The 25922-nt window shown below is 35.1% G+C and overlaps 2 protein-coding genes and 1 non-coding gene across 3 annotated transcripts; all 3 read left to right on the top strand.

The window, feature by feature from the left end:
* Positions 1 to 1454: 1454 nt before the first annotated feature.
* Positions 1455 to 15261, top strand: LOC140177072 (uncharacterized). The gene is made up of 8 exons (XM_072209516.1): positions 1455 to 1578; positions 1736 to 1787; positions 1892 to 2141; positions 2208 to 2772; positions 13595 to 14082; positions 14268 to 14339; positions 14764 to 14894; positions 14985 to 15261. Exons 1-8 carry the CDS (start codon positions 1455 to 1457, stop codon positions 15259 to 15261), a joined length of 1959 nt encoding a protein of 652 aa, XP_072065617.1.
* LOC112765000 (small nucleolar RNA R71) lies at positions 8915 to 9022 on the top strand. Its single transcript, XR_003183433.1, has one exon. It is a non-coding gene; the product is annotated as a small nucleolar RNA R71 (small nucleolar RNA).
* A 52-nt stretch (positions 15262 to 15313) lies between the features above and the next one.
* LOC112726471 (uncharacterized) lies at positions 15314 to 16147 on the top strand. The gene has a single exon (XM_025775873.1). It carries the CDS (start codon positions 15314 to 15316, stop codon positions 16145 to 16147), a length of 834 nt encoding a protein of 277 aa, XP_025631658.1.
* The last annotated feature ends 9775 nt before the right edge of the window (positions 16148 to 25922 follow it).

The raw sequence follows: 25922 nt of genomic DNA, 5'->3' as shown, positions 1-25922 counted from the left end.
TTATTCTTGTCCTGGACAATATGAAAAGTTTTTTGGTTATGTGATTGGGTTCACGTAATTAGTTAATTAATTAACTTTTCTAGCTAAATAATACACGATGGGTATTTCTTGAAATTTTCTTAATTTGATGTCATAATCAATAGTTGTATATTAAAGAAAAGTTTAATTATTCTGTCGATTCCTCTAATTTTTGGAAATCTTCTATTAGTTCCATATAAATATTTTTTCTTTTAGTTCTGTCTGTGAATTTTTTTTTTAGTTTTTTCAATTATACCTCTCTTGATAGTGATTCGGTCAATTGTATAAGGAGGTGTTTACAACAAAAAATATGGTGCATGGATTCAATTAAAAGAAAAAGAAAGCCTTTGTAGACAATTAAGAAAAAAAATTGTACAATGACTCAGTTAAAGTAAAAAAAAAAATACAGGCACTTGGTTAAAAATTTTACTGGATTCTATGGACCAATAGAGTCATTAAAGTCTAAAAAAATACAAAATGATTCTAATAGTGATTTAGCTTATTTAATTCCAACCTAGACAATTAGTATGAGTGATTAAAATAATGAAACAGTCTATTCTAACGTTAAAAAAAAATCAAACTGTTCTTGCATGTGCATTAGGCTTTATTTATATTTAGTTATTTAATAAATCAATGTTAATCCAGATTGGTTTTCGTAGTTTATTACATTTTTAATGTTCAATTTGCACGCTGATTATTAAATAACTAATTAATTTCTTATTTCATCATTAATTTTTTTATGTTTGGTTGTCAAATATATATTTACATGAATTTGTGTTATTTTAAATTAAAATGGATGATATAGACCAATCAGAAATATACGATCCTTCGATAAATTCATTCAGTCAAGTTGGTTCTGTTATTGATCATCCTCTGTTCTTGCAACGTGAGATACAAGGTACGCTCTCTTTCTTACTTCATCTATTATTCAAGAATAGTAAAATAGAAATTTTATTTACTTAGTTCTAAAAGATTTCATTGTGCTTCTATGATGAGATATTATTCCGGCAGTGTAAAATAGAAGTAGTGTTTTGTGATATATTTTTTGACAAAATTTAAACGAGTCAAGTATTTATTATATATTATATTTGTAAGCTAATGGTTTATTAATTTTATGTTGAATCTATTTCATGCCATCTAATCCAAATGAATTTTTTTTATTGTTATGCATGTTTTTTTCTGCTTTATCTTTACCATATTGTCTTGATGTTGGTGATCCTAACTATGAATGTTCAATCTGTGGGGCGTGTTTCTGGTTATCAGAACGTGTTAAAAGAGAGTCTACAGTTAATCATCCTGTTTTTACTGTTTGTTGCTCAAAAGAAAAAATTCAGTTACCGTATCTCTGAAACCCCCCAGATCTGTTATATAATTTGATTAACGGATTTGATAGCAAGAGTTTGTATTTCCAAAAAAATATTCGATCTTATAATAGTATGTTTGCCTTCACGTCTCTTGGTGGTAAAGTTCTGGATTCAGTGAATGATGGGAGTGGTCCACCGCAGTTTATAATAACTGGTCAAAATTATCATCGGATTGGAAGTTTGCTCCCGGATCCTGGTTAGAAGCCTAAATTTGTGCAATTATATATATACGACACTCAGCATGAGATAATGCATAGCTAAGGAATCTTTCGGTATGTGTGTTTGAAATTTTGTTGTTTAGTTTTTTTATTTTATTTTCCTGATGTTTTAATGTTATTTGCATTGAAAAACAGGTTTATATCTGTCATTGCATAGTTATATTGTGTTTTATTCCCGTTATAATGCGTTATTAATCATTTTTTACTAATAATGATGTATCAAAATATATGATAATTGTATTCTGTGTGGTTTTTAAATATATTTTTGTGGTTAATGTATATTTGTTTTAGGCAAACATCTGAGATAGATAGAGAATTGATAACTGAGTTGTTGCAAATGATCGATACTCATAACGTCATAGCACAGTCATTTCGAAGAGTCAGAGAATTCTATCAGTGTCATCCATCCGAGATCTTCTCTTTGAAGTTGCATTCGCATAGGAAGGTTGATCGAAGAACTTACAATTCTCCCTCTTGTGATGAAGTTGCTGCTTTGATTGTTGGAGATTTTGATTCGTCAGATCATGGTCATGACATTATTGTTCGATCTACTGCTGGTCACTTGTAGCGTATCTATGAAACTCATGCTCTGTACTGGCCCTTACAGTATCCGTTGTTGTTTCCATATGGCGAGAATGGTTACCAGTTGAATATTCCTTATCGGGGTCAAGTTGATGGATATGTCCCTGGAAGGAGGACAAGGGTTTCTCTCAGGGAATTCATATGTTTTTGTCTGCAGATTAGGGAGCAAGAAGATGGAATTATTCACAAGTGTAGCCGATTATTTCAACAATTTGTTGTTGACTGTTTCACCATGATTGAGTCGCAAAGGTTGTATGAGATTAGAATGAAACAAAGTACAATTAGAGGAGAAGTGCTTCAAGGAATAGAGGAGGCTATGCATCGTGGTGATGACGAAGCTTCTTCAATTGGGACACAAGTCATCTTGCCTTCTTCCTTCACTGGTGGTAGACGTTATATGTTTAACCATTGTCAGGATGCGATGGCAATCTGTAAACATTTTGGCTATCCAGATTTATTCCTCACTATTACGTGTAATCCAAATTGGCCTGAATTTCAGCGATTCACAGAGCGAGAGCGAATTCCCATCGCTGATCGTCCTAATATCTCTTGTCGTGTCTTTCATGCTAAGTTGAAATGCCTGCTAAGTGGTGCGCGAAATTGTGAACAATACTTTTTCACAACTCTCATAATCCCCGGTCATGAACCCCAAAAACTTGGTAGCTCAATACCATGGCATTACACAACTTCGCACAACTAACCAGCAAATGCACTGGGTCGTCCAAGTAATAAACCTTACGTGAGTAAGGGTCGATCCCACGGAGATTGTTAGTATTGAAGCAAGCTATGGTCATCTTGTAAATCTTAGTCAGGCAAACTCAAATAGTAATGGTGATGAACGAAAATAACAATAAGATAAAGATAGAGATACTTATGTAATTCATTGGTAGGAACTTCAGATAAGCGCATGAAGATGCCTTCCCTTCCGTCTCTCTGCTTTCCTACTGTCTTCATCCAATCCTTCTTACTCCTTTCCATGGCAAGCTTAAGCAAGGGTTTCACCGTTGTCAGTGGCTACCTCCCATCCTCTCAGTGAAAGCGATTTGCATATGCTCTGTCACAGCATAGCGGAATTCATCTGTCAGTTCTCAATCAGGCCGGAATAGAATCCAGTGATTCTTTTGCGTCTGTCACTAACGCCCCGCCCTCAGGAGTTTGAAGCACGTCACAGTCATTCAGTCATTGAATCCTACTCAGAATACCACAGACAAGGTTAGACCTTCCGGATTCTCTTGAATGCCGCCATCAGTTCTCGCCTATACCACGAAGACTCTGATCTCACGGAATGGTTGGCTCGTTTGTCAGGCGAGCACTCGGTTGTCAGGCGATCAACCATGCATCGTGCAATCAGGAATCCAAGAGATATTCACTAGAGCCTTGATTGCTTGTAGAACAAGAGTGGTTGTCAGTCACTTTGTTCATGGGTGAGAATGGTGATGGGCGTCAATCATCACCTTCATCAAGTTGAAGAACAAGTGATATCTTGGATAAAGAACAAGCGGAATTGAATGGAAGAACAATAGTAATTGCATTAATACTCGAGGTACAGCAGAGCTCCACACCTTAATCTATGGTGTGTAGAAACTCCACCGTTGAAAATACACAAGCATAAGGTCTAGGCATGGCCGAATGGCCAGCCTCCCAATGATCTAAGATAGCATACCAAATGAAGATAGCTACCAAAGTCTTCTTAAGATCTAAAGTGATCAAAAGATTTCCATACAATAGTAAAAGGTCCTACTTATAGAAAACTAGTAGCCTAGGGTGTACAGAAATGAGTAAATGACATAAAAATCCTCTTCCGGGCCCACTTGGTGTGTGCTTGGGCTGAGCATTGAAGCATTTTTCGTGCAGAGACTCTTCTTGGAGTTAAACGCCAGCTTTAGTGCCAGTTTGGGCGTTTAACTCCCATTTGGGTGCCAGTTCCAGCGTTTAACGCTGGGATTTCTTGAGGTGACTTTGAACGCCAGTTTGGGCCATCAAATCTTGGGCAAAGTATGGACTATCATATATTGCTGGAAAGCCCAGGATGTCTACTTTCCAACGCCGTTGAGAGCGCGCCAATTGGGCTTCTGTAGCTCCAGAAAATCCACTTCGAGTGCAGAGAGGTCAGAATCCAACAGCATCTGCAGTCCTTTTTGGTCTCAGAATCAGATTTTTGCTCAGGTCCCTCAATTTCAGCCAGAAAATACCTGAAATCACAGAAAAACACACAAACTCATAGTAAAGTCCAGAAAAGTGAATTTTAACTAAAAACTAATAAAAATATACCAAAAACTAACTATATCATATCAAAAACATACTAAAAACAATGCCAAAAAGTATACAAATTATCCGCTCATCACAACACCAAACTTAAATTGTTGCTTGTCCCCAAGCAACTGAAAATCAAATAAGATAAAAAGAAGAGAATATGCAATGAATTCCAAAAACATCTATGAAGATCAGTATTAATTAGATGAGCGGGGCTTTTAACTTTTTGCCTCTGAACAGTTTTGGCATCTCACTCTCTCCTTTGAAATTCAGAATGATTGGCTTCTTTAGGAACTCAGAATCCAGATAGTGTTAATGATTCTCCTAGTAAAGTATGATGATTCTTGAACATAGCTACTTATTGAGTCTTGGCTGTGGCCCAAAGCACTCTGTCTTCCAGTATTACCACCGGATACATACATGCCACAGACACATAATTGGGTGAACCTTTTCAGATTGTGACTTAGCTTTGCTAAAGTCCCCAATTAGAGGTGTCCAGGGTTCTTAAGCACACTCTTATTTTCCTTGGATCACAACTCTTATTTCTCTATTTTTTTTCGTTTTCTTTCTCTTTTTTTCTTTTTTTTTCGATTTTTCTCTCTTTTTTTTTGAATAGCTTTTTCTTGCTTCAAGAATCACTTTTATGATTTTTCAGATCCTCAGTAACATGTCTCCTTTTTCATCATTCTTTCAAGAGCCAACATTCATGAACCACAAATTCAAGATACATATGCACTGTTTAAGCATACATTCAGAGAACAAAATTATTGCCACCACATCAAAATAATTAAACTGTTATAAAATTCAAAATTCATGCACTTCTTTTTCTTTTTCAATTAAGCACATTTTTATTCAAGAAAGGTGATGGATTCATAGGACATTCATAACTTTAAGGCATAGACACTAAGACACTAATGATCACAAGACACAAACATGGATAAACATAAGCATAAAATTCGAAAAACAGAAGAATAAATAACAAGGAAATCAAGGAACGGGTCCACCTTAGTGATGGCGGCTCTTCCTTGCTCTTGAAGATCCTATGGAGTGCTTGAGCTCCTCAATGTCTCTTCCTTGTCTTTGTTGCTCCTCCCTCATGATTCTTTGATCTTCTCTAATCTCATGAAGGATGATGGAGTGTTCTTGGTGCTCCACCCTTAGTTGTCCCATGTTGGAACTCAATTCTCCTAGGGAGGTGTTTAGTTGCTCCCAATAGTTTTGTGGAGGAAAGTGCATCCCTTGAGGAATCTCAGGGATTTCATGATGAGTGGGATCTCTTGTGTGCTCCATCCTCTTCTTAGTGATGGGCTTGTCCTCCTCAATGGGGGTGTCTCCCTCTATGTCAACTCCAACTGAATAACAGAGGTGACAAATGAGATGAGGGAAGGCTAACCTTGCCAAGGTAGAGGACTTGTCCGCCACCTTATAGAGTTCTTGGGCTATAACCTCATGAACCTCTATTTCTTCTCCAATCATGATGCTATGGATCATGATAACCCGATCTATGGTAACTTCGGACCGGTTGCTAGTGGGAATGATTGAGCGTTGTATGAACTCTAACCATCCTCTAGCCACGGGCTTGAGGTCATGCCTTCTCAATTGGACCGGCTTTCCCCTTGAATCTTGCTTCCATTGTGCGCCCTCTTCACATATGACTGTGAGGACTTGGTCCAACCTTTGATCAAAGTTGACCCTTCTTGTGTAAGGATGTTCATCTCCTTGCATCATAGGCAAGTTGAACGCCACCCTCACACTCTCCGGACTAAAATCCAAGTATTTCCCCCGAACCATAGTAAGATAATTCTTTGGATTCGGGTTCACACTTTGGTCATGGTTCTTGGTGATCCATGCATTTGCATAGAACTCTTGAACCATCAAGATTCCGACTTGTTGAATGGGGTTGGTAAGAACTTCCCAACCTCTTCTTCGGATCTCATGTCGGATCTCCGGATATTCACCCTTTTTGAGTGAAAAAGGGACCTCGGGGATCACCTTTTTCAAGGCCACAACTTCATAGAAGTGGTCTTGATGCACCCTTGAGAGGAATCTATCCATCTCCCATGACTCGGAGGTGGAAGCCTTTGCCTTCCCTTTCCTCTTTCTAGAGGTTTCTCCAGCCTTGGATGCCATAATGGTTATGGAAAAACGAAAAAGCAACGCTTTTACCACACCAAACTTAAAATGTTTGCTCGTCCTCGAGCAAAAGAAGAAAGAGGAAAGTAGAAGAAGAAGAAATGAGGAAGAGGGAGATGGTGGTGTGTTCGGCCAAAGAGGGTGAGAAGTGGTGTTTAGGTTGTGTGAAAATGAAGGGTTGAAGAAGGGTATATATATAGGAGAGAGGGGTGTAATGGTTCGGCCATTATGGGTGGGTTTGGGAGGGAAAGTGGTTTGAATTTGAAGGGTGAGGTTGGTGGGGATTTATGAAGGATGGATGTGAGTGGTGAAGAGAAAGATGGGATTTGATAGGTGAGGGGTTTTTGGGGAAGAGGTGTTGAGGTGATTGGTGAATGGGGGAAGAAGAGAGAGAGTGATGGTAGGGTCCTGTGGGGTCCACAGATCCTGTGGTGTCAAGGAAAAGGCATCCCTGCACCAAATGGCATCAAAATCCACGTTTTGAGCCATTTCTGGCGTTAAACGCCGGGCTGGTGCCCATTCCTGGCGTTTAACGCCAGGTTCTTGCCCTTTCCTGGCGTTTAACGCCAGTCTGGTGCCCCTTTCTGGCGTTAAACGCCCAGAATGGTGCCAGACTGGGCGTTAAACGCCCAACTGCTAGGCTTACTGGCGTTTGAACGCCAGCAGCATCTTCCTCCAGGGTGTGCTGTTTTTCTTCCTGTTTTTCATTCTGTTTTTGCTTTTTTCATTATTTTTGTGACTTCTTATGATCATCAACCTACAAAAAAGATAAAATAACAAAAGAAAATAATTAATTATAAAATATTGGGTTGCCTCCCAACAAGCGCTTCTTTAGTGTCACTAGCTTGACAGAGGACTCTCATGGAGCCTCAGAAATGCTCAGAACCGTGTTGGAACCTCCCAACACCAAACTTAGAGTTTGAATGTGGGGGTTCAACACCAAACTTAGAGTTTGGTTGTGGGCTCCCAACACCAAACTTAGAGTTTGACTGTGGGGGCTCTGTTTGGCTCTGTTTTGAGAGAAGCTTTTTATGCTTCCTCTCCATGATGACAGAGGGATATCCTTGGGCCTTAAACACCAAGGATTCTTCATTCACTTGAATGATCAACTCTCCTCTATCAACATCAATCACAGCCTTTGCTGTGGCCAGGAAGGGTCTGCCAAGGATGATGGATTCATCCATGCACTTCCCAGTCTCTAGGACTATGAAATCAGTAGGGATGTAATGGTCTTCAACTTTAACAAGAACATCCTCTACAAGTCCATAGGCTTGTTTTCTTGAGTTGTCTGCCATCTCTAGTGAGATTTTTGCAGCTTGCACCTCTAAGATTCCTAACTTCTCCATTACAGAGAAGGGCATGAGGTTTACACTTGACCCTAAGTCACACAAGGCCTTCTTGAAGGTCATGGTGCCTATGGTACAAGGTATAGAAAACTTCCCAGGACTCTCCATTAAATATGGTCTCATCTTGAGTCTCAGATTCCCATGGTTTCTCATTGAGGAACTCATTGGAGGTCAGTGGGCGTCCAGTGAGGCCTTCCTCAGTGGCGTTCACTGCCTCTCCTTCCTCCCAGAATTCGGCCATATTGATGGCCTTGCACTCTCCTTTTGGATTTTCTTCAGTATTGCTTGGGAGAGTGCTTGGAGGAAGTTCAGTAATTTTCTTGCTCAGCTGACCCACTTGTCCTTCCAAATTCCTAATGGAAGATCTAGTTTCAGTCATAAAACTTTGAGTGGTTTTGATTAGATCAGAGACCATAGTTGCCAAGTCAGAATTATTCTGCTTAGAACTCTCTGTCTGTTGCTGAGAAGATGATGGAAAAGGCTTGCTATTGCTAAACCTGTTTCTTCCACCATTATTGTTATTGAAACCTTGTTGAGGTCTCTGTTGATCCTTCCATGAAAGGTTTGGATGATTCCTCCATGAAGTATTGTAGGTGTTTCCATAGGGTTCTCCCATGTAATTCACCTCTTCTATTGAAGGGTTCTCAGGATCATAAGCTTCTTCCTCAGATGAAGCTTCCTTAGTACTGCTTGGTGCATTTTGCATTCCAGACAGACTTTGAGAAATTATATTGACTTGTTGAGTCAATATTTTGTTCTGAGCCAATATGGCATTCAGAGTATCAATCTCAAGAACTCCTTTCTTCTGACTAGTCCCATTGTTCACAGGATCTCTTTCAGAAGTGTACATGAATTGGTTATTTGCAACCATTTCAATCAGTTCTTGTGCTTCAGTAGGCGTCTTCTTCAGATGAAGAGATCCTCCAGAAGAGCTATCCAAAGACATCTTGGACAGTTCAGAGAGACCATCATAGAAAATACCTATGATGCTCCATTCAGAAAGCATATCAGTGGGACACTTTCTGATCAATTGTTTGTATCTTTCCCAAGCTTCATAGAGGGATTCTCCTTCCTTCTGTCTGAAGGTTTGGACTTCCACTCTAAGCTTACTCAATTTTTGAGGTGGAAAGAACTTTGCCAATAAGGCATTGACTAGCTTTTCCCAAGAGTCCAGGCTTTCTTTAGGTTGAGAATCCAACCATGTTCTAGCTCTGTCTCTTACAGCAAAAGGGAATAGCATCAGTCTGTAGACCTCAGGGTCAACCCCATTAGTCTTGACTGTGTCACAGATTTGCAAGAACTCAGCTAAAAACTGATGAGGATCTTCCAATGGAAGTCCATGGAACTTGCAATTCTGTTGCATTAGAGAAACCAATTGAGGCTTAAGCTCAAAGTTGTTTGCTCCAATGGCAGGGATAGAGATGCTTCTCCCATAGAAATCGGGAGTAGGTGCAGTAAAGTCACCAAGCACCTTCCTTGCATTGTTGGCATTGTTGTTGTCTTCGGCTGCCATGAGTTCTTCTTCCTTGAAGAATTCGTTCAGGTTCTCTAAAGAGAGTTGTGCTTTGGCTTCTCTTAGCTTTCTCTTCAAGGTCCTTTCAGGTTCAGGATCAGCCTCAACAAGAATGCCTTTGTCTTTGCTCCTGCTCATAAGAAAGAGAAGGAAACAAGAAAATGTGGAATCCTCTATGTCACAGTATAGAGATTCCTTGAAGTGTCAGAGGAAAAGAAGAGTAGAAGACAGAAGTGGAAAATTCGAACTTATCAAAGAAGATGGAGTTCGAATTTTGCATTAAGGGATAGTGTTAGTCCATAAATAGAAGGATGTGAGAAGGAGGGAAGTAATTTTCGAAAATTAAGTGAAAATTTTGAAAGCATTTTTGAAAAACATTACTTAATTTTCGAAAATGAAAGTGGAAAAGAAATCAAGTGATTTTTGAAAAAGATTTTGAAATCAGAAATCAAAAAGATTTGATTGAAAACTATTTTGAAAAAGATGTGGTTAAGAAGATATGATTGATTTCAAAAAAAGTGATTGAGAAGATATGATTTGAAAAACATTTTAAAAAAGATTTGATTTGAAAATTAAAAACTTGACTAACAAGAAAAGATATGATTCAAACATTAAACCTTTCTCAACAGAAAAGGCAACATACTTGAAATGTTGAATCAAATCATTAATTGTTAGTAAGTATCTTTAAAAATGGAAAGAAATTGATTTTGAAAAAGATTTGATTGAAAAAATTGATTTGAAAAAGATTTGATTTTGAAAAGATTTTGAAAACTTAGAAAAAATTTGATTTGAAAACAAAATCTTCCCTTCTAGCCATCCTGGCGTTAAACGCCCAGAATGGTATCCATTCTGGCGTTTAACGCCCAAAATGCTACCCTTTTGGGCGTTAAACGCCCAACCAGGTACCCTGGCTGGCGTTTAAACGCCAGTCTGTCCTTCTTCACTGGGCGTTTTGAACGCCCAGCTTTTTCTGTGCAATTCCTCTGCTGTATGTTCTGAATCTTCAATTCTCTGTATTATTGACTTGAAAAGACACAAATTAAAATTTTTTTTGGATTTTTAATAATAAGAAAAAAAATCAAAATGCAACTAGAATCAATTAACAATGCATGCAAGACACCAAACTTAGCAGTTTGTATACTACTGACACTAACAAAATGAAAATGCAAATGAGACACACTAGATACTCAAGTCAATAGAATTCAAAGATCAGATCAAGCAAATCATCAAGAACATCTTGAAGATCAATAAGACATATGAATGCATGCAATTGACACCAAACTTATGATGAGACTAGACTCAAACAAGAAATATTTTTGGATTTTATGATTTTGTAAAATTTTTTTTTTTTTGTGTTTTTCGAAAATTAAGTGGAAAAATGTATCAAAATTCTTAATGAGAATTCCAGGAATCAGTGCTATGCTAGTCTAAGACTCCGGTCCAGGAATTAGACATGGCTTCACAGCCAGCCAAGCTCTCAAAGAAAGCTTCGGTCCAAAACACTAGACATGACCAAAGGTCAGCCAAGCCTTAGCAGATCACTGCTCCAAAAGCAAGATTGATAAGACATCAACAAGCTCTTGTGATGATAAGTTGAAACCTCGGTCCAATGAGATTAGACATGGCTTCTCAGCCAGCCAGATTTCAACAAATCATCATGAAACTCTAGAATTCATCTTCAAGAATTTCGAAAAAAAAATAAATACCTAATCTAAGCAACAAGATGAACCGTCAGTTGTCCAGCCTGAACAATCCCGGGCAATAACACCAAAAACTTGATGTTGTTGCCGGATCTTGGCACTGATGTTACCAAAAGCTTGCTCAAAACTTGAACAATCCCCGGCAACGGCGCCAAAAACTTGGTGCTGTTGCCGGCTTTTGGCACTGATGTTACCGGATCAAAAGCTTGCTCAAAACTTGAACAATCCCCGGCAACGGCGCCAAAAACTTGGTGCGCAAAATTGTGAACAATACTTTTTCACAACTCTCATAATCCCCGGTCATGAACCCCAAAAACTTGGTAGCTCAATACCATGGCATTACACAACTTCGCACAACTAACCAGCAAGTGCACTGGGTCGTCCAAGTAATAAACCTTACGTGAGTAAGGGTCGATCCCACGGAGATTGTTAGTATTGAAGCAAGCTATGGTCATCTTGTAAATCTTAGTCAGGCAAACTCAAATAGTAATGGTGATGAACGAAAATAACAATAAGATAAAGATAGAGATACTTATGTAATTCATTGGTAGGAACTTCAGATAAGCGCATGAAGATGCCTTCCCTTCCGTCTCTCTGCTTTCCTACTGTCTTCATCCAATCCTTCTTACTCCTTTCCATGGCAAGCTTAAGCAAGGGTTTCACCGTTGTCAGTGGCTACCTCCCATCCTCTCAGTGAAAGCGATTTGCATATGCTCTGTCACAGCATAGCGGAATTCATCTGTCGATTCTCAATCAGGCCGGAATAGAATCCAGTGATTCTTTTGCGTCTGTCACTAACGCCCCGCCCTCAGGAGTTTGAAGCACGTCACAGTCATTCAGTCATTGAATCCTACTCAGAATACCACAGACAAGGTTAGACCTTCCGGATTCTCTTGAATGCCGCCATCAGTTCTCGCCTATACCACGAAGACTCTGATCTCACGGAATGGTTGGCTCGTTTGTCAGGCGAGCACTCGGTTGTCAGGCGATCAACCATGCATCGTGCAATCAGGAATCCAAGAGATATTCACTAGAGCCTTGATTGCTTGTAGAACAAGAGTGGTTGTCAGTCACTTTGTTCATGGGTGAGAATGGTGATGGGCGTCAATCATCACCTTCATCAAGTTGAAGAACAAGTGATATCTTGGATAAAGAACAAGCGGAATTGAATGGAAGAACAATAGTAATTGCATTAATACTCGAGGTACAGCAGAGCTCCACACCTTAATCTATGGTGTGTAGAAACTCCACCGTTGAAAATACACAAGCATAAGGTCTAGGCATGGCCGAATGGCCAGCCTCCCAATGATCTAAGATAGCATACCAAATGAAGATAGCTACCAAAGTCTTCTTAAGATCTAAAGTGATCAAAAGATTTCCATACAATAGTAAAAGGTCCTACTTATAGAAAACTAGTAGCCTAGGGTGTACAGAAATGAGTAAATGACATAAAAATCCTCTTCCGGGCCCACTTGGTGTGTGCTTGGGCTGAGCATTGAAGCATTTTTCGTGCAGAGACTCTTCTTGGAGTTAAACGCCAGCTTTAGTGCCAGTTTGGGCGTTTAACTCCCATTTGGGTGCCAGTTCCAGTGTTTAACGCTGGGATTTCTTGAGGTGACTTTGAACGCCGGTTTGGGCCATCAAATCTTGGGCAAAGTATGGACTATCATATATTGCTGGAAAGCCCAGGATGTCTACTTTCCAACGCCGTTGAGAGCGCGCCAATTGGGCTTCTGTAGCTCCAGAAAATCCACTTCGAGTGCAGGGAGGTCAGAATCCAACAGCATCTGCAGTCCTTTTTGGTCTCAGAATCAGATTTTTGCTCAGGTCCCTCAATTTCAGCCAGAAAATACCTGAAATCACAGAAAAACACACAAACTCATAGTAAAGTCCAGAAAAGTGAATTTTAACTAAAAACTAATAAAAATATACCAAAAACTAACTATATCATATAAAAAACATACTAAAAACAATGCCAAAAAGTATACAAATTATCCGCTCATCACTAAGCGATTTCAAGGAAGGTGTGTTTTTTGGTCCACTTAGTGCATGTATGTTATTTCTCGCTTGGCATTTCAATTTCTGTCTGTTGTCTTCAGACATGTAGTTGTCTGGCTTCTTAATGATGTTTTTGTATTTTTTAGGTATGTATACTATTGAGTTCCAAAAAAGAGGTCTATCACATGCACACATGTTACTATAGCTTAACGGGGAAACAACTTACAAAGTGTTGAAATTGTTGATGAATTCATCTGTGCCAAGCTACCCAATCCCCTCAAATTTCCAGCTCTTTATAATGTTGTCACCAAGTATATGATCCATGGTCCCTGCGGTCGACTTAGACCGAGTTTTCCTTGCATGAAAGATGGTAAGTGCTCAAAGTTTTATCCGAAAAGATTCGTTGACCAAACGAGCTTTGATGAAGATGGCTATCCGATATATAGACGTCGTAATATGGGTGTGACAGTGAAGATCAACGATGTTGATATTGACAACAGATTTGTTGTGCCCTATAATCCACTGTTGTTAATGAAATATCAAGCTCACATAAATCTTGAGTTCTGTAACAAGTCAAACTTTATCAAATATCTTTTTAAGTATATCAATAAGGGTCCAGATCGGGTGACTACAACTGTTGGAGAAACATATCATGTTGGTGAATCTTCTCAGGTGGTTGATGAGATCAAGCAGTATTATGATTGTCGTTATTTATCACTGTCTGAATCCATGTGGAGAATTTTTGCTTATGATATTCATCATAGATGGCCGTCAGTACAGAGGTTGACTTTTCACTTGTCGAACCAGCAACATGTCGTATTCGATGATGCTGATATCACTACTCAGGTTTATTTGCACAATAAAGATTTGCTGACGATGTTTACGGGTTGGAAGATGGCCAACATGTGGTTTCCGGATGGGCGGTCTTTAACATATGCTGAATATCCAGGCAAATTTGTCTATTGTTCAAATTTAGGGAGCGGAAGCCGAGACAGAGGGGATTCTCAATTGGAAAATTGAGTTTCGCTCATTCCTCATCTGGTGAACTTTTCTATATGCGGATGCTTTTGAATGTGCAGAGAGGTTGTACCAGTTTTTGAAGTATAAGAACTGTGAATGGTGTTACTTATGATACATTTCAGGAGGCATGTTCTGCCATGGGATTCTTGATAGATGATAAGGAGTATGTTTCTGCTATTAAGAAAGTCGCTGAGGTAGCATCCGCTGCACAGCTAAAGAGGCTTTTGTGATGTTGTTGCTATCTGGTTCCATGGGAAGGCCTCTGTCAGTTTGGGAACAAACTTGGGCTTATTTGTCTGATGATATTCTTTATCGCAAAAGGCATGAGCTGCAATATTCCGGTAAGAATTTTGTTCATGATGAATTTATTATATGACAAGCAGGCACACATGCACACAGACAGTGCAGAAATGATATTATGGTGCTAATATTTATTAATTATCGTTAAACATAGATCTAATGATGAGTTAGGATGAGTTGCAAACATTTTGTTTGTTGGAGATTGAGAAACTATTGCAGAATAATAAAAAATCGTTGAGAAATTATGCTGGCATGCCGGTTCCTAATAACTCTTTAGTCTTTCAATTTAGCAACTTGCTGTTGTTGCGTGAGTTGCAGTATGATACTGTTTCTTTGACTCGTGAGCATGATGCAAATGTCTTAAAGTTAAATGAAGAACAGAGGGTGGTCTACGATAAAATTATTGATTGCGTTTCGAATAAGAGGCATGGATTCTTTTTTGTGTACGGGTTTGGTGGCACTGGAAAAACTTTTTTGTACAGAGTTTTGTCGGCTAGATTGTGATCTGAGAAAAAGATTGTTATAAACGTTGCTTCTAGTAGTATTGCTTCTCTGTTGTTACCTGGTGGTAAGACGGCGCATTTTATGTTCAATATTCCTGTTGAACTGACTGAAGATACTATTTGTCGGATTAAGAAAGATAGTGCAAAAGTTGAGGTAGTCCGATTGGCCGATTTGATTATTTGGGATGAGGCACCGATGACTAACAAATTAGCATTTGAAGCACTCGATAGGACGTTACGTGATATGATGGTTTCGGTCTCTGATAGGAATAAAGATTTACCTTTTGGTGGAAAGGTGGTCGTTCGGTGGTGATTTCAGGCAGGTCTTGCCAGTTATTCTGAAAGGTTCTCGTGCTGAGATTGTCATGGCTTCGATAAATTCTTCTGTCCTCTGGAAATATTGCGAAGTTTTACGTTTGACGAAAAATATGAGGTTAACAATAGGATTGGAACAATCAACTCCTCAGGAGTTAAGGTCATTTTCAGATTGGATACTTCAAATCGGTGAAGGTCGATGTGGAATAGTGGTCAATGATAAACTTTTTGTTGATATTCCTTCTGATCTAATCATTCCTATCTTGGAAAATCCAGTGGAAGATATTGTAAATACAATCTATCTGATTCAGAATTTTCGTGATCCAAGTTTCTTCCAAGATAGGGCAATTCTGGTTCCGACTGTCGACAATGTTGAAGAGATAAACAATTATATAGTTGACTTGTTGCCCGATAAGGAGAAAAATTATCTCAGTGCTGATTCGATATGTGGTAGTGATGTCTATTCTGATGTTGATGTTGATTGGATAAATGTTGAATTCTTGAATCAGATTAGATGTTCTGGTCTACCTAATCATTCATTGAAGTTGAAAATAGGCGTGCCTATTATTTTGTTGAGGAATATTGATCCAGCTGGGGGTTTGTGTAATGGGACTCGACTTGTTATGCGAGATCTAGGGAGAAATGTGATCGGCGCGGATATTGTTTCTGGTAGTAATGTTGGGGATAAAGTTTTTATCACCAGAATGAATATGATTCCCAGTGATACGGTTATACCGTTTAAATTCCAACACCGTCAATTTCCGGTTTCTCTGTCGTTTGCGATGACAATAAACAAAAGCCAGGGTCAGACATTATCAACTGTTGGTTTGTTCTTGCGTCATCCTGTGTTTTGTCACGGTCAACTTTATGTAGCTCTTTCCTGAGTTAGGAATAGAAATGATCTTAAGATTTTACTTTGTGATGAAGGCTTAGTTGATCCTATCAGGATTGAAAATATTGTATTTACAGAAATTTTTGATAAGATATAATGTAGTTTCTTGTTATACCTTGCAATCTTATTTGTGCAATTTATAGTTTTGTTTCGGTCTATGTTTTCTTTAGAGAGGGACATTTTCTTTAGGGTATATCTAAAATCGTCTCAACTATTTTGTGTGCAGTAGATGCACCATTTTTTATGAATCATTAGATTCTATTAAATGAAAATAATTATTAATAAAAAAATAATTATTTGTTTTTTATAGAAAGAAAAGTCACATGATACCAATGCAAATTTGATTTTAATGTCATAAAAAAAAATTATTTTAATCTGGATTAGACTTTGTCCATACAAACTTATTTGATTTTTGTTATTTCTAAGATATATATTTAAGTAATATATATTATTAGTAGTAACTTTTTTATAATGTGATATATCAATTTTCCTTGGCACCTATTTATATAATAATTTGTAAGAAATAAGAAAATACAAGTTATAATATACATTTCTAATTTAATTTTTAATAGTTAAACACGTAAAAATTTATTCATAAATAATTTAATAATTACCCGTTAAGAAAAAATATCAATAATCATAATTATTTTAAAATAATCATCCAGGTTTTATGTATTAATTTTTCTTGGTGCCTTCTGTCTTCTATTTTTTATTATTATTTTTGTTTTAATATTTAGGACAAATTTTAATTTGATGTCTACTATTTTAAATATTTTATTTTGGTTCAAAATAATTTTAGACGAGTTTAATATTATTTCACCCTTAAATGTGATACAAATTCTTTGTATTAGAAAAGATTTTGTATTAGAGTATTCGCATTTAAAGTAGCTAATTATGCACTAAAATGTTATGTATTTATTAGAGTCTATCAATGTTCTTCTTTTATATTAACCTTTGATTTTTATGTAATATAATCTAATGGTCTATATAAATATGGCATATTCTATAAGCACATAATTGTTGTGCTCATTTTAAAGATACCCTCTTTTTTAGTGGATAAAATTGATGCTTCATATTTTCATATTTTATTTTGATTCCCTTTTTTTTGTTTAAAAAGCTATTTTTTAAATCCAGTTATTTTATCAGATATCAAAAAGTTACTTGACTATGTAGTTTTGAAAGTATTAAAATTTATTAAAAAACTTGATTATTTATTTTTTTAAATCTAATATTGTTTTTTCCAAATAAATTGAAAGAAACTATATTGTTAATATATCAATAAAAATAAAATATCATGATTTTATTAATAAAAAAATAATTATTTATCTTTTTTTACAAAGAATAGTCAGATAATACCAATGCAAATTTTATTTTAATCTGTCATAAAAAAATTAATTTTAATCTAAATTAGACTCTATCCATACAATTTTATTTTATTTTTGTTATTTCTAACATATATATTTAAGTAATAAATATATTATTAGTAGTAACTTTTTTATAATGTCATATATTAATTTTTCCTTGGCATCTCTTTACATAATTTGGTTAATTTATCCAGATCTCAATTGATTTTTTTAGTTAAAATGTATCTCTTTTAACAGATGAACTAGATTTTTATTTCTTAAAAAATCAATTCAAATTGTTTTTTTAATACATTGAATTTGCATAAAATTAAAAAATTAAATATCTAAAATTATTGATATTTTTTATATGAGTCTAAAAACACTTGGTTGCAGAATTTTGTTTTTATTAATATAATCATCTCAATTCAACCATAAACGTAATTAAAGTCAGATATTGTGAGTTATTCTAATTTTGTTTTACCAAATTCATCAGTTTCAGTTCATTGGGATCCCTAAAGACGTTTCGACCTCACCCCATCTTCTTCATCCCTAACCCAATCTCCATCCGTCGCACCATGTCTGCACCCCCATCCTCAACTGAGGTTTCAGCTTCTCTCCTTGGTTTTGGCCACAGGCACAGAACCTATGGGTATCTTTGCGATTTCATTCGATCCCATCATGAGGGTCTTGTTCTCTTCGTTGTGTCTGTTCCTTCTCCCCAAGGTTGCTCTGTCTTTCTTTGTCGATCATACCTCATTCTCCATCTCGATTTCTCCATTTTGGATAGCAGACGTTGCCACCGCCGTTCAAGAGGTATATGTGGGCTATGGTTCTATTCTCCTCCTTTTCAATCTCTTTGTCGATTCCTTCTCCAGTTTCAATTTTATTTTTGTGTTAATTGTTACTGTTTTCTGGATCCATCCTTTAATTTTGAGTTGTTTGGTTTCTGATTTAATCATAGTGATTGTTACTTATTTTTGTAAATCAATGGTTCTCTCCTATGTTTGTACTCTTGGTGTTTCTGTGAAATTATTTTCTTGTTGGGGGGTTTGCTCATTATAAATTGTATAATTTTCTTTGTGCTATTGAATTGAAGTTAACTGTAGTGTTAGGTATAGTTGACTGATAAAATTCTATTTTTGCTTTATTGTGAATTGTCAAATCAACTATATATGGCAGGTATTTGGTAATTTATAAGAGGCCTATTCCCATATTGTTTTTGCTCTTTTCCCATGAGTATTTGGTTACTTGTGATATCTTCCTAAATGATTTGTGTAGCCATATCAATCTATATATGCCTATTAGTCTATCTCTGTCCTATATGTGAAGCTTATATTGTAAGCTTTAGTGTTTGTTAACTTCGGGAGTTTATAACTCCAATTCATCTCTTTATCTTCTCATCTTAGTTCTGAATTTTTCTCTCTATATTTTCTCCTTTCGGTGTTCTTATCCTATATATGTTGGGAATGAATAACCGTGTTGATCTGGTGGAGAAAATCACTCCGTAGAGAGAATCATGGAAAGTACATGTTAAAGTTCTGAAGTTATGGTACCACAAGAATCATGCTTTGGATCCTTCTCAAAATCTGTTGCATATGGTCTTAATGGATGAGAAGGTCAGTTTTATTTTATGTTAGCATTTTCTTAAGTTGCTGCAACTTTTTTTTTAAATATGCAGAAGGGAATTTTTTTAACTGGAAAGTGATATGTTTTTGTTGTTTTATTTTTTTTAATCAAGTGTTTTTATGCTGTTTGGATACTTAAATAAGTTAATAAATTTAAAATATGAAGCATTTTTTTCAACTGTAGTTACACAAAATCCAAGCAATGATTAGAGATCAGCTTATATCAAATTTTGCGGTGTCTCTAAATGAAGGGGATATGTACTTGATGACCCATTTTACAATTGTACCAAACACTGGTTTGAACAGAATGATGAAACATCGATTCAGACTTTTGTTCCAATACAAGACCTCTGTTGTTTCTGTGGTATCTCCAAGGATACCTCATTCGGGTTTGTGTTTTACATCAATAGATGAAATTGATCAAATGACAAAGGACGACAATTTTCTCATTGGTTCATACAAGTTTCTTGCTCTTCCCTTTAAGAATCATAGTATTATATTTTAAAAAGTATGGTTTTTGATTCAAATTTGTATATGTTTCAATCTAATTATTAGACTTTGTTGGAATCATTACTGGTGTTCGAAAAGAAAGATATGTAGCATCATATAGGAAGCTGATCAAAGCAGTGGTGCTAGAAGGTTTTACTGATGGGTAATATCTCTTTGACTTTCTCCCATATCAGTAGTTATCTTCTATTAATTCTATTTTTTTTGTTCCAGTCTTTTGTTTATAAGAATAAATGTATAGTTAGATACTTTTGATCTTTTGAAACTTATCTGTTCAGCAAAAAGGTACAATGCAATGTGTTTGGAAATGCTTGTGATTTGTTAGAATATGATAAGTTACAAAAATATCCAATATCTCGGCTGATTGTCCTTGAGTCTTTTAAAATCAAAGCAATTGAAGGTTAGTTTCAGGCATATTCAGCAAATTTTTACTCTAATATTTACTTTTCTATTTTTTGACCTTTTAATTTAAATATGATTTGAGGCTAATAGAATAGGATTCTTGCATGCAGGGGAGGTAATCCTACAGAATATGAAAATTGTCTCTAGGTTATTCATTAATTCTGATATTCCTGAGTCTGTTGAGTTTCTAAGCAGGTTAGTTGTGATAAAAATATTGAAAACCTACAACCTGCTATGTTTATTTTGTTGGTATTCATGTATATGTTTTGTGTTATGAAGATTAGTTATTGTATCTTGTGTGTAGATTTAGTATAGCCAGTTATGGATTCTCAAGACTTGTGACCAATGACCTTGGATACTTAGTTTCTAAAGTTGATGGTGATTATTTCAATCCTAAAGAGATCAGTAATATTCAAGATCTTCATGCAGATAATGGGGTACCATTTTAGATTGGCAAACTCTTCATTTAATACTTAAACTTGAATTTCTTAAACATGTGTGTTGGGTTTCGTAATCTAGTTTGTTAATCATTATTGTATAGTATATCATTGTTTTTAAAATTTTATAGGATTCTCATTACTTTGTTATTGGGATAATTAAGGAAGTTATGGATGAACTAGATTAGTGGAACTACTCATGTGTATGTGGTCATGCCGTTGTTGAGCATGAAGATCTCTACCTTTGTGATGCTTGTGGTTCATGTGTTGAACATGTTATGGTCAAGTGAGCTTCATATGTAACTTTATTATGGAATAGATTAATTAATAATCTTTTGGATTTTTGTTAGTTCTTTGTTATGCGCCACTCTATGTATTGTTAAGCAGATTTCTTAGATTTAGTTATCATTCTTGGTTGTTAATTGTGTTAGATATGGGATTCGGGTAAAGATTCAACATGGTGGGTGTGCTGTTTTGTTTGTTCTGCTTGATAATGCGGCAACAAAATTATTTGAAAAAACCTGTTCTGAAGCATTTCTCAGGATAGAAGAAGAATTTCCTGTTGATCCTAGTGTGCTTGCAGTATGAACTCTTTCATAGCGAACCTAATTTGATCTTTATTTTTTTATGTTCAAGTTTATTGATTCTTTTATATTAAACTCCCAAAGTCTGTCGATCATATTCTCCACAAATATTTGATGATGTTGTTGGAGAGAAAAAAGTTTTCAAGGTTGAAATTCATTCTGCAGTTGATCCAGATTACTCCGGGTGCTTTAAAATTGTAAATGTCTAGTCATAATCCAGAACCAGCTGCAACCGATGATTATATCAATGTATGATTCCTCACCCTATGTTACAACATGTTCATGCAAATTTTTTTCTCAATCAATGCATTCGATACTTATTCTAACCAAATTATCCCAGGCAATGCTTTATGGTCCCATTTTTCCACCAATCTATGACACCTACTTGCAGTATGCAACTGGCGAAGATTACAAGACTCAAGTAGTGTGTGATAATTCTATTCAATTAGAAACTATTGAAGATATTATTACTAATCTTATTTCACCCAATCGCTGCTATTCTGATGCTGAGAATGTATATTTTTTTTCCTCATTTGCAATAAAATCTCTTAGATCATTCGTTTTTGTTATTCTTATTATATCATACCCTGAAAAGTTAGTAAATGATAGTTTTGTAAATTATTTGAAATTTGAAATGCTGTAATCATTTTTTCTTTGCTGGCAGGGTGGTTTCGTTTTTATTCTGGGAACTATATCATCTGTTTTGAAGAATCATAAGTGGTGGTTCTCAACTTGTTTATATGGTTCTCTTGTGTCAACTAATAAAAATATTTTATCATGTGATCTAGGTCAGCTTCAATGTATTGATGCTGTCCCAAGGTGTTTTGTTCTTTAATTTTACTTTGTTTTGGTAACTAATTATTATTTCAATGTTAACTCAAATTTTCCTTGTTTTCTCATAATTTTCAAGGTTCTGCTTGAAGGTTGTAGTGTCTCATGCAAATGAGAACAATATATTTGTTCTTAAAGATCGTGAAGTTGTCCAAATAATAAAGATAAGTTGCTCAAGCTTTTTGGATAATCACCCAGAGTTAAATCAGGTTGTCATCCAATTGTGGTTTTAATTAGTATATAGATATAGATATAGTTAGTTTGCTTCTTTTGACATTCCTAGGGAAAACATAAATTATTATTATGCTATTTGTTAAGTATTTTGTTTTTTTTAGGGATCTTATTGCAAAGTTGTTCCATTGAAACTCATTTCAAGTGTTTTGCACAAAAAAGTTGTATTCATGATTGATGCTAGGCCTGTGAGTTATGAGATGAATCGATCTGTGTATATTGTTCAACAAGTCTGGGATGATGCCTCTGTTATTAATGTTTTTGAGGCTGCTGCTGAGATGAATGAGCATAAGGTCTGCTGTATAGTTTTTATAATTTGTTTAATTATTAGTGTTTAAAAATATCAATAATTGAGAGGATTTCAATTTTGTCCAGATTCATGTTCTGGTTGATTCTATACCTGAAGTTGAAGATGCTTTCAGCCAATGTGAAAGCGATCATGAAGCTGTGGAGAATTTGCATGCTTTTTAGTTTAATGTGTTCACATACTACTTTAAATTGTTGTTTGATTTGTGATACTTAGTGTGTTTTGAATTCTAATATGAATATAAATGTCATATTTATATATTTAATGAAATTTTTTTTAATTACAACAAAAGAAAATATGCGTTTATTTGATCAATTTCAAATGAACTGGTTCAATAATTAATTAATTATTACTCTGTTGTTAAAAACAAGAAAAAATGATAATTGACCAAAAAGATATAGATGTTGGTTACTAAAATGGTTTACATTTACATTTTTAAATGTATTCAAGCTAAGGTTAAATTTAATTGTTATTAAAAAATATATATATTGGCTTCATTTAAAAATTTATAACATTTGAAATTGAAATTTAAATATGAAAGCCATTGCTGGTTGGCTAACTCCAAATACAAAATCGATTTTGTAGAAGAACTCCGCTCTTCATGAAAGTGCCATAATTCTTAGATGATAACGCAGTCAAAACACAAAATATATCGTAGTTACAATAAGTCCATTATCTTTTATTTCAAATTATTCTCAACGTGTATGTAATAAAATGAAAAATTAAAATACAATTATATTTAAAGAATTATTTGTATTACTTTTTTATTAATTTATTAAAAAAAATTAAACTTTAAACTTGTTGGCATACTCTTTTCATGCTTATCTGAAAGATCTTATATAATATTTATTGAATTGTAGCGTAAATTTTTTTTTCATAGTATTTGAACCAAAAAAAAAGAAAATCTTATTTTAAGAAAAAACTAATAATATATTTTTAAAACAAAATCATAAATTTTAAATATTCTTTTATAATAATATATAAATCTAATTAATATAAATATATATATACAATTTTAGTTAGCTTGCTTAGCAAGGTAAACGTCGTATCATTATCATAGGGTGGCAATGGCGGTGGCGTGGTGGTGGCGGTAGGGTGTTGTACCGTCAACCGTCTCATCAATCACTAAAGCTAGAATACAAAATAATATATATTTTAAATATTCTTTTATATAACACAAAAGCTTCTATTATTGTATTTATATTTAATATTATAATTTTGTTTTACACAAAACAAAATTTATTTAAATTTTCATATTATATACGTAATATATATTTAATATTAATTTTTTTAAGATTCTAATATATGGTTTTTTCAGAATTTAGTACATAAATTTTCAACTTTTTTTTCATGTATTATTTATTTTAGTTTTAAAGGCCAGTAATTTCTTTTGTTGTACAGATATGTTGCTTTTAATATTTATATAATATTTTATTTTTGTTTTGGACTTTAGACTAATATCTGAAACTTATAAAAGAATCTAAAATTTATAAAAAAAAATGGTTAACCTGATTAACAGGTTACGTTTTTAAATCCAGACCATTCAAATAAAATATAATAAATAAAGAGTTCAGATTTAACGAATTAACAAAATGTGCAGCACTCCATACTTAACCAGGAGTGTTTAAGGATGAGCTTTCATTGTTGTTGGTTTTATTTGCTTTTAATTACAATAATATTGAATTAATTTTATCCATTATAAAAATCTTGGAATGTTTAGTATTGGTTTATTTTGGTTTCATTACTTTGTTCGGTGCTCAACGGGTTGAAACATCAGAAGTCATCGTCCTCATAACTTTCTCCTTCTTTACTGAGACATCAGCCCTACCTTTCTCCTTCTTTGCCACTCTCGCGTTCCTGCCTCGATCTTCTCTGTGGTTGTTGTGACCCCGATTCGTCTGTCACCATCGTCAACCCAGTTTTCTTTATCCTCATGCCGTTTGTGTTTCTGGATCCTTTCTTGGATTATCCGAGTTTTCTCTCTCTTGGAAAATTGTGCATCAAGGTTACCTTCTTCGATCGACGTTTTCTGTATCAAATGACCCCTAAGAACAGTATTGCGATCATCGTCGTGTTTTCTATCATTTGTTTGCTTTTGTTTCAAATAGAATTCTAATTTACTAATTTTTATACTGTAATCTGTTGGTAGATGAAAATGTATAAGAGATCAATTAAGAATGCAACTTTGCAACCGGGTTCTACTGAAAATGGAAATAGGGTCAGAAAATTTGCAAGAAAGTTAAGTTAAATAATTTTTCTTCTGAGCTATTTGTATATAAATTATGTTCAATTGTGATCGATTTTTTCATTTTTCTCACAAGCTATTTTGGGTGATTTGGTTTCTTTGTGAGTGTGTTCAGGTAGTGAAGGAGACAAGGGATTCAAGTGGGAAGCATGCAAGGGACTATACCGTTTTACACAGGAGCTCTTGGGACAATATACTTGTTTTCCTTTGTAGGTTTTTTTTTCTGTTTGGTCTCAAGAAAATGGTGTCGTTAAAATCTATGCTGATAAGAATCAAACTAGGATGTCAACATTTCTTGAATTGAAATATCTCCAAAGCCTGTTGTTATTGGGAGCTCTACTATCTTTAAAAGCGAAGAATTTGAAAAAGGGATACCGTTTTTTATTTTCACTTCTGTTTCAGGTTAAAAACAAAATTATCCACGACAAAAGAAGTGATTTGTTGATTTTGAATTAGTGGTGGTTGGTTTTGAATTTATCTTTTTTTGGGTGTAGTTTTTACTTTGTTTTTCAGCTCTCTTGGATTTTCAGCTGAGCTCTTGGGTATGATTGATAAAAGTTTGTAGCTTTTATTTTATTTTTATTTGGGTGAATCTTGATCATGTGTTCTATCTCGCCACTCATACTGATGGGGAACATTATAATTATATAGTCAAAGATAGCATGATACAATAGGTATGGTTTGTTTATAGATAGATAGATAGATGTATATAGATTCATAGATAGGTTGATATGACATAGCTATATATAGAGGTATGAGTATATGTAATTTAATTAGGTATGGACACATTGAATGTCATATGTCAATCAATCAATCAATCTATCCAAGGACTTCAAGAGAAACGTATTCTACAAGCTTTGCATTACAGGGTTGCTCATTTCTCTGCTATAAGTAGTGATGAGGTGATGGAGTATTGTGCTGATCTCTCAAAAGCTATCACTTGTTCCTTACTTGCTTTTCTTCTTTTGCATTCCCTTCCATTGAGATAAGACTCAGATCCCACACAGTTTTCTCTTGCCAACATTTTGCTTTCTATTTTTTCATCTACATTCTTTCATCTCTACTATTTATAAGATGAGTCTTGCTATTGATGCTCTTGGAAAAATCTCTCCATGGAAGGAAGCTTGGAGTATTGAGGCTAAGATCTTGACCATTTGAGAAGATGCTAGGATTGTTAATGAAAATATGCAGAAACTCTTACACATGGTCTTGATGGATAAGCAAGTGAATATGTGTGTGTGTGTGTTCTATCAAA

This window comes from Arachis hypogaea, chromosome 2 (assembly GCF_003086295.3).
Source record: "Arachis hypogaea cultivar Tifrunner chromosome 2, arahy.Tifrunner.gnm2.J5K5, whole genome shotgun sequence".
NCBI classification, from domain to species: Eukaryota; Viridiplantae; Streptophyta; class Magnoliopsida; order Fabales; family Fabaceae; genus Arachis; species Arachis hypogaea.
Note: the sequence above shows the minus strand (reverse complement) of the source record. Positions and strands in the feature narration are given on the sequence as shown.